This window comes from Saccostrea cucullata, unplaced genomic scaffold (assembly GCF_032062105.1).
Source record: "Saccostrea cucullata isolate Sc308-1 unplaced genomic scaffold, CSIRO_AGI_Scuc_v1 ctg1988, whole genome shotgun sequence".
Lineage (NCBI taxonomy): Eukaryota > Metazoa > Mollusca > Bivalvia > Ostreida > Ostreidae > Saccostrea > Saccostrea cuccullata.
Window position 1 is genome coordinate 77,307 of NW_026939150.1, and position 9,990 is coordinate 87,296.

The 9,990-nt window shown below is 31.7% G+C and overlaps 1 protein-coding gene across 2 annotated transcripts; it reads right to left on the bottom strand.

Moving 5' to 3' along the window:
• Positions 1-3,079: 3,079 nt before the first annotated feature.
• LOC134252325 (uncharacterized) lies at positions 3,080-9,984 on the bottom strand. 2 transcript variants are annotated; one of them, XM_062734767.1, is made up of 3 exons: positions 9,889-9,984; positions 7,265-7,416; positions 3,080-4,551 (listed from the first exon to the last, which is right to left on the bottom strand). In XM_062734767.1, the coding sequence occupies exons 1-3, from the start codon at positions 9,977-9,979 to the stop codon at positions 3,220-3,222; spliced, it is 1,575 nt and encodes a 524-aa protein (XP_062590751.1). In that variant the 5' UTR covers positions 9,980-9,984; the 3' UTR covers positions 3,080-3,219. The 2 variants fall into 2 exon arrangements, with proteins under 2 accessions (XP_062590751.1, XP_062590750.1); XM_062734766.1 differs by having other exon boundaries at positions 3,080-4,554.
• Between the last annotated feature and the right edge of the window lie 6 nt (positions 9,985-9,990).

Below are 9,990 nucleotides of genomic sequence, written 5' to 3' on the forward strand. Positions count from 1 at the left end.
GGAATGAAACTTCCCACATCAACAAAACAAATATTTTTACAGAATATATTGTGCTTATTTTAAATTTCTAGTGAGGAATACTGTAAATCACTTTTTATTCGCGAGAACTTTATTTTCGCGTAATTACGCGAGACAGTGTGCTCGCGAAAATTTAATTCTCGCATATAATAGTATTCTTTAGATCATATAGAGCAATAACCACAATTCGCTAACAGTTTGTCTCGCTAATCAAGAGTCAATGACTATCTCGCGAAATTAAGGTGTCGCGAAAATATAGTGATCTACAGTGTTACGAAGATCGACATCGTCCACAAACTTTTTGAACAACCCTCGTACATAATCAGTAATACGATCTCGCTCGGAGTGATTTTGATTAGCCTACGTACAGTGTATATCTGTACAGTTAATTTCACATTAAGCATTGATGAATGTTCAGACTGAATAAGACTTTACCGATATTACCGACATTTTTTCCCTACAAACACTCGGAAGTGGAGACATTGGCGTCGGAAGCAAATTGATAGCAAGGGTTATGTGCAAGAGAGAAAGATTGGACCTACAAAAAAATATGAAAGAAAGAAAAAAAGGAAAATAATGTATCCATTGTCAAAAATTCGAAAATCCTATTTTGTAGATTGGAAGGGGGTTGGTTCAAACTTCTTTCAGCATTAATTATTTTCCAAACACTACCACTTCTCCTTTTTTGAACAAATCTGCCACGTGCAGTTAAAACATTAGTTGAAACACAGTCAGTACGTGGTGGTTTAAGATTGCAGTTTTTGTTGCAAAACAATGACGTCGCTTTTTCTATTGTTACGTAAAATTTTGTCAGATTGCATAAGGGGGTTTTTGCTTGAAACGGCTCATTTGAGGGCTGTTCATGGACTTCTGTCATATCTTTTTATTTGACGGCGAATTGTTAAATTCTTAGAAATGGAACTTGACTTTCTCTGCCTTCCAGTAATTGCCGAATAATAAAGATTTGTTTTTACATTTTGCATCTTTGCATTTTGCTTAATTTCGACGCAAAAAAAAGATCAAATCATATAATAATCCAAAATTCTATTACATTTTTAGTTAATATATTTCACATTTATTATGATAAAACAACTCCGACCGTTTACGTTATGGGGTGGGTGAATACTACCGAACTTATACACTTTTACATAATGTAAGAGTGATTTAAAAAAAATAAATTTGCCCTGGACAAAACCGAGGCTCAGTGTTCTTGGTGTTAGAAAATATCAAAAATGGGATACGGTGGAGTATAAGCCTAGAGCGGGAAGAAAGCGAATAATATACGTTCAAAAGATCATTTTTGATGAAAATAATAAGTTAAACACATCGTGTCAAACCTTTGATGGAATTTACTGATTTTTTTTTTTTTTTTACAATTTCGGGGAGAATTATTTTAGTTTGATAAGATGCCTGGTTTGAAATAAATACCACAGAATCGGATGTGTTTAAAGAAAAAAAAAACATAAGAATCAGAGGAGGTAAAAGTTTTTAAAAAAATAGAATGGGCCAAGAGGAAAGGGCATTGTAAAGTTGATGGTGAGTGTAATTGTGTTTTTGCTTTTGTTAATAACTGAAGAAGTGATAAATGGAGTAAATAATTTAAACTTGTATATGTCGCAATACACTAGTCACGGTCGTGGCCAAGGGGTTATTCTAATTAATTTGGGATGTATCTACTAGAGAGTCGATGACAGTATTAAAAAATCATTGAAAATGAACTATAGTCAGCTGTTGCATTTCCAACAGTATGACTTTATTTTTAAAAACCATAACTGGACAGTGTATCGTGCAAGAATTGTTCTAAATTCCAATTATGAACATCATATTCAAAATCTCCAAGTGTTATCATTATTACAATTGTTGGTTGTTGTTGACAAAATAGATGAGAAAATCTGCGAACAACGTCGCATACCTCGAAAAAGAAATTGAAAGAAAATGGACCACCATTCCCATTTATTATATACAGAACCTTCACAGATCACTTCTACAACGAATGATCAAGAAAAATTACACGTACATCAAATGGGAATGACACAAGTGATATAAGTGAGATTCATTTCTACTTCTCGATTAATTATCCTGAGATTTTTGTTATTACACTGGATTCATTTGGTAATTAAGCCATTTTGTTCATAATATTATGATTAGCTACTGTATAACATTTTTAAATCATTAATCAAAAGGAAAAGCAAGTTTGAATTTAATGATTATGTAAAACACAGCACAGCAATATATCCCAAAACATGTATTTCTAGATCGATTTGAAATATATGATAAATATTTTTAAAATGCATGTTAATTACATATATAGATAAGGATATGGAAAAAGTATACAATGTATTTATTAAACAATTGCCCTTAACAGACTTTTCAATAAAAATTATTTTGAAATTCTTTTTGCTAAAAATAAATATTTTGCAAAATGCTTTACAGTATAAGATGTATATGGTGATCAATACTTAATGTTTTCACAGTTGTAAACATTTTTAATTATTACATATGTGTTGATCAAAATTTAATGATTTTACAGTTGTAAATTTTGTTATGTTCATTTTGTATGTGAATCAGAATTTAATGTTTTTACAGTTGTAAACTTTATTTTAAAGCTTCTGTTCAAAAAAATATTTATTCAAAATATATTCATAAAGTGATACATTAGAGTTACTTGCTAGTAGAAATATGATTTATATAGAGCATGACCATACCAATTTAGACAACACTACTGCATCACAAAAACGTAATGACTTAAATGCAATTCTCTGTAATGAGCTGATCACTACAGTGTAACATATACACTCATAGAAGTAAATGAAACCAATAGGACACAGCCATATAAATATTTTAAAACTGTATCAGATTAAGGGATCTAAAGCCACAAACATAAACCGGGTTAAGATAATTTGATTTCTGTGTGTAACGGTTACCATGCCAATATATCTTAACAAAATTGAAAGCAACAAAAGAAAACCAATTCTAAATATGGGAGGATACTTATCGCGTTCATATAAAAAATAGAATAAAGTAATACGTTAAAGACAATATTTTCAAATTAAGAAAGGTATATGGTAAGGATATACTTTATTAACTTTTAATTGTGTGTCTTTTTGCATTTTGTCCCTCGGGAAATAACGTGCAATGTACAGAAGCACATTCCTTTTTTTCCAAAATAGGATAAAATTTTTAAAGGTCTGAAAAAACGTTCTAATTGTCACTTGAAATTAAAGTTGACGTTCTCTCGAACAAACACATAAGTATTTTACATGTATCGATTTTGTGTTTGTATTTACCACGAAAATGTTTTGGACAAGTTATTTCATTCGAATTTCCAATTTCACGTTTAATTTCTGTCTCCTTCAAAAAGAATTCTTCATCTTCATCTGTAATTTTTATGTCGCCGCATGAAAAACCCATATCATAGATAATTCCCCTGTGAAAGGTTTCTGTTATTTCCTTTATAAATTCTTCCACTGTTTGCCTGATTTTCTTGACGCATTCTTCATCCAGATTTACGGTTTCATCACGCGTAAAAATTTGTACCTGGATGGATGTTTTGCTGACGGCGATGACAAAATAATGGCCAGCATCTTCTGCCTTGTAAAATGCAGCATTTTTATAAAAAGAATTTTCATCGCAAACTTTCCATTTCTTTAAACACTTTACCACCAATCGAAAGAAGAAAAAATGGGGTAAATAAGTCTTGAAAAAGTACAACATCATTGCTGATTTTTGTTGTTCTCTGATTTCATCTTTACTGTCATCAGAAAGGTCGGTTCGGTTCATGCTCGGAATGTAATACATCTCCTCCTCATTGTGAGCGCCTACATGTCCTTCAATTCTTGTCATCAGGCCAAGTTTGTCCATATATTGCAGAATTTCATCTTTGTGATTTAAGTAAGATTGCCACAAAGAATTATGATGTCTATCAGTCTCAATACTTACTTTCGTATCAGCACAAGGTACATCAGGATTGACATGTATATTTTTCCATATCTCTTTAATGTATTGTCCAGTAATTTTCCCGGTATTAACTAGTGGGTTTATGTTGTCTTTCCGAGCAAAATGCTTTTCGTCAGTTATGATGTACTTGAATGCATCAACAAACCACTGAACGTCTATGATAATTGTGTCCTTAAGTTTATTTACAGAAAAGTATAAGATTTTTCCTATTTCATGTAAAAAACGAAGAACATCATTGAGGTCATCTTCATCTATTGCATGGTATTTTGCTGTTTTTCTGAATTGTGACTTCAATATGACTTTTTTCCCATTAGCTTTTTCATTATTCAGAATTTTTTCAAGTTCAAACCATTTCAAAGGAACTTTTTCCCCCCAATGTTGTAGATTTTGTACAGTTTCTACGATACATTTCTTAACACAGTCAATTGTCATTTGTTGTCTTTGAGTCAATGCTCCAGGTGGGCATTCTACTTCAAAATATCGATATGGTGATATAAGCCGTTTTAGTGTTTGTTCTTTAGATAAACACCTTTCCAACTGGCTGTAAAATGTTTCGGATGGGTTACAAGTTCTGACCTGCTTAATAATAAGGAAATTAATAAATGTATTAAAAAACCAACGAAGGTAATTTAATAATGTTACATTTCGAGATTATATTTTAATATGATTAAACATGAATTACATAGCTTCTATAATTATCGAATATCAAAAATTAGTTTTCCCTATTATTTCCCTTTGTTCATTTTACAACTTTGGTCACATATTATGATAATCAGGCTTACAAAAACAATTAAAATCAGTACATTATTTGATTCATTTATGAATACAACAAAATAAAAGAAAGACTATGAATATCATGTCTGAAAGCTGTATTTGTATAGCTTTTCGTTATCTCCATATACTTCTTTATAAGTAAACACTGTAAATGAGTCATATGCTTAGAGTACTTTAATAACAAGAAGCCCATGGGCCTTATAGGTCACCTGAGCATCATGCAACAAATTTACAACGACTGACTTTGGTTCATGTTTTAAACTAGATGTCATGGCTTTCACAATTTTGAGAGACACCATTGCTTATCATAACAATACACTAAGCATGTTTAGTTTGGTTACTTATACCCATAGACAGAATAGGGGAAGGAAAAATGTATTTCGACTAATAAGTAATATTCAGCAATAATCAGTATAGTGCTACCACCACACTGACTCTTGGTCCACACATTTCACAATTTTGGAAAAGGCACCCTTGCTTATCAACATGGGGCCCACGGGCCTTATAGGTCACCTGAGTATCGTGTAACAACTTTCCAACAATTGAATTTGGTTCATGTTTAAACCAGAGGCCATGAAATTCACAATTTTGAAAGTGGCATTATTGCTTATTATAATTATAAAATAAGCATGCTTAATCTATTTACTTCATACCCAGACGTAGATCAGAGTAACAGAGAAAATGCACTTCCACTTTATAACCAGTTGTGCACCCCATCCCAAAGGTACCGTAGACCCTGGGGCCACATATTTCAAAATTTTGGAAATTTTATCAGAAAATGGTTGATTAATATCAAAGAGCAGATGTCAAAGCATTAATTTATTTTCAGACTATGTAACTACCCCCCCCCCCCCCACCTGATACCTCTCACTCTGGCGGGCACGAAATTAACCACTTGTTTTAGATGCACCTTTTTTCATCATAAATATATATACATGGATCATTAGCATAATACCTAGGAGCAAAGGATAAGATTTTTAAAGAATTAATGTATTTCCAATGCATTATCAAAAGAGCCACCCCTTTTCACCAAATGGCAAACCCCCTGACACAGGGGCCATGAAATTCACAAATGTGGTTGAGGGACTCTTGCTTATCATAACTTTGTACTTATTTAGTTTATTTAATACCCAGGAACATAGAAGAAGATTTTCAAAGTTTTAATGTATTTTCACTACATATCAATTGAGCCACGCCCTAACACCAGAACCCCTGACCCTGTGGCCATAAAATTCACAATGTTGGAAGAGGCACTCATGCTCAGATTGCACTAATTTTATTAGTTTTAGTCCCACCCCTCAGGGTCAAAGGGGGGCAGGGAACCTAACATAATTCTTTATTTAAAAACAAGAGGCCCATGGGCCACATCGCTCACCTGAGTAACTTGGGTGATGCAGATCTTTTTAAAAGATTTGTTCTATATATATTTCTATGTAAAACTTGGATTCCCCATTGTGGCCCCGCCCTATGCCCGAGGGTCATTATTTTGACAATTTTATATGTACACTACCAAAGGATGCTCCCACATAAGTTTCAGCTTTCCTGGCCCAGTGGTTCTTGAGAATGAGATTTTCAAAGATTTGTTTATATATTTCTATGTAAAACTTGGATTCCCTATTGTGGCCCCGCCCTAACCTCGGGGGTCATGATTTTTATAATTTAATATTTACACTACCCAAGGATGCTTCAACATAAGTTTCAGCTTTCCTGGCCCAGTGGTTCTTGAGAAGAATATTTTTTAAAGATTTGTTCTATATATTTCTATGTAAAACTTGGATTCCCTATTGTGGCCCCGCCCTACCCCCGGGGGTCATGATTTTAACAATTTAATATATACACTACCAAAGGATGCTTCCACTTAAGTTTCAGCTTTCCTGGCCTAGTGGTTATTGAGAAGAAGATTTTTTTAAATGATTTGTTCTATATATTTCTATATAAAATTTGGATTCCCTATTGTGGCCCAGCCCTACCCCCGGGGGTCATGATTTTAACAATTTAATATCTACACTACCCAAGGATGCTTCCACATAAGTTTCAACTTTCCTGGCCCAGTGGTTCTTGAGAAGAAGATTTTTAAAGATTTATTCTATAAATTTCTAGGTAAAACTTGGATTCCCTATTGTGGCCCCGCCCTACCCCCAGGGGTCATGATTTTAACAATTTAATATCTACACTACCCAAGGATGCTTCCATATAAGTTTCAGCTTTTGAGGCCCAGTCGTTCTCGAGAAGAAGATTTTTAAAGATTTGTTCTATATATTTCTATGTAAAAGTTGGATTCCCTATTGTGGCCCCGCCCTACCCCCGGGGGTCATGATTTTAACAATTTAATATCTCAGGTGAGCTAAAAAAGTGACTGAAACTTTTCCATCATCAGGTTTGAATTTCTTTCTTTGTAGAAATAAACATTTATCAGCTGCATTTGAGGTTTCCATCATCAAGTTGGTTCAAAAGAAAATAACGCTACACGCATGGACATTTATTAAAAGTAACACGAAGTGCAAATTGTTCTTACCAGCTTGTCTTTATGGGAGGCAATAAGAATAATCGGCTGTAAATTTGCATTCGCCGTGGAGTCTTTGATTTCTGTTGTGTCTTTCGGATCACTTTGTGTCATTCCATCATTGCAGTATGTATTTATAGTTTGCAACCAAAAATGGAAGTATTCTAGAGATAAAGATAGGAAATATTAAAACAAACTTGCAATGAATTTAATATGAATTATTTATTTTAAAGAATCAAATTTATAAAGTTACTTTCTCTTACTGGCTTGAAATGAAGAAGACAAGCAATCACCAGATTTTTTTTATATTTCCTTGTTACCCCCTGCATTCACGTGATCACGTTGAAAAGGATAATCACAGGAATATGTTATTTTGAAATGAATAAAATAAGATTTAATGTTAGAGATAAACTAAGTGTTGATAATTACATAAGAGGAATAATACTCGTTTGAATATAATCAATTTTCATTATGCTTTTAAAATTGATGATCAATCTAAAAATGTGGTCAATTGGGAAAAGGTATAGTGTTTTGCAATAAACATGTATTTCTTTTCTTTATTTATCAAGATATTTTCATTAAAAATCAAAAATCAATTAGAATTGATTAGTCTGTACATATATTTATATCAAAATATAATTTATTAATTATCATTATGAATATTTAGGATCTTTCAAAAATATAATAACAAAACCGATTTACTGCAGATTATGTGAATAGAACTATTTTCATCTTATTTCGTACTTAAGGTAGTCCGATCCTCAGGTTTATTAATTTAGCAGTTAAGTAATCAAAAATACTTATAAAAGTAGTTCTGAATCCACAAAGTTATGTAAATTTGTCCACAGTATCTCTTGTAAGTAAAGGATTTAAGTTAATCATATTTTATAGGGAAATATAGGGAAAATTGCAAAATCTCCAATATTTTATGCAGAAAAAGCGAATAGGAGTATCAGCCATGCCTTTTCTAATAGCAAATTGATCAATAAATATATTTTAGGATAAAAAAACAATAAGTATCCAGGCATTCAGAAAAATTGTCATGATTGTTATACTTATTTGGTATTTTTTGTCTTCTATTTCCGTCAAATATTCTATAATACATAGTGTAAAAGGCTTTTGCTATCATTGCAAGACACCACAACATCACTTCTTATTTCATTTCATGTTAATAAGCACTGGTATCTAAGGCTGGATTCAAGAAAATCTTATTTCTCTAAAACTATATTAATTTTCTTCTTTTTATAGGGAACAAATGTCAACTTTTATAAGACCTTTTAATAGACTTCCAGAAACCTTGAATCTTATAAAGATGAATGAAATGAAAATTGTTGCATGAAAAAAATCAATTTCAACCTTTATTTTGATTTCAAATTAAATATCAATTTTTGGAGTTATACTTCCTGGCTGAGGATCGGATATCCTTAGTAAGTGATGCAATTAGTAAATAGTGCTATATTGCTTAATCAATAATTTTATTAGGGATGTCAAAATTGTCAATAATCGATATTCGAATATTCGATATGAGTATTCGAATAAGTACATCTTGCATTATAAAATACATATTTTCAATCTCCTGTAGTATAGGATTTATGCCATTATCTTGGAATAAAAACTAATGTAGAGTTCGGTAAATGCATTGCAATTATATATTTTTGAAAAAATTATTGAATAGTATACATCCAAAATGTAGAGGAGAGGACGTTCTAAGTATTAAGTACTTGTGTCCAATCCTTTTGTTGTAACATCCTAACAATAAAATATGTTCAAACCATCCAAAATGTATAATGATTGTTTTTTGAAAATTCAAAAGATTCTTTAGTATATTCCAGATTAATTGATCGTCTTACTTAAGTCTACACTGATATTGACAATTCCTACAAATTTAAACCAATCAGAACAATTATCTTGCAGTGAAATATTACAAGCAAATACTTTTTGCTAACTATAAATTCCTGATAATGATTTTAATGATATTTATTAAAACAATGGGTCTGTGTGTTTACTGTTAAACTGTGTCTTTACAACAATACAAGCTGACTGTAAGTACTGGAATCTATTATACCACTAATTAAGTGAACAAATAAATAAATTATTCTAAGAGATACACTCTTCACACCTTTAAGGTAATTCTAGAGGAGTTTTTTTTTAAAAAGATTTTGTACAAACTTGATATTTTCTTAGAAAACTTGACAGGTTTTTCTCTCTTTTTAAAGCTTGTATACTTAAAAACGAGTATTTGAATTATAAATTTATATTCGAATTACAACTCATCGAATGAATATTCAAAAATTCGTTGAAATTCCTAGTACAAATTATCAATATGCTTTTAAAGGGAAGACTATTTATACTATAACTCTGAACCCAATATGCCTGCGACCAGTCAAAGTGATTTCCAGTTGAATGGTTTGTGTCATTTATAACATAGATTAAACAAATATTTAAGGGTTTAGATGCAAAATACGTATTTCATAAATACAAAAAACAGACATATAAAAAGTATACCTAGGAGAAGAAGTCATGATTTTACAAATATAAAAAAAGGCCTCGAAGAATCTGAATCTGATGAAATTTTATAATATATGTAATTGTATAAGACCGGGAGATGATAAATGTAGTATCGATATGTAATTCACCTCCGTAAGTCCATGAGTGAAATAAGGATCCTGTTGGGTCATGACGATCTGTGTCATACAATCGGCTTTCTTCATCAAGCTTTTTGGACATGTCAATGACCA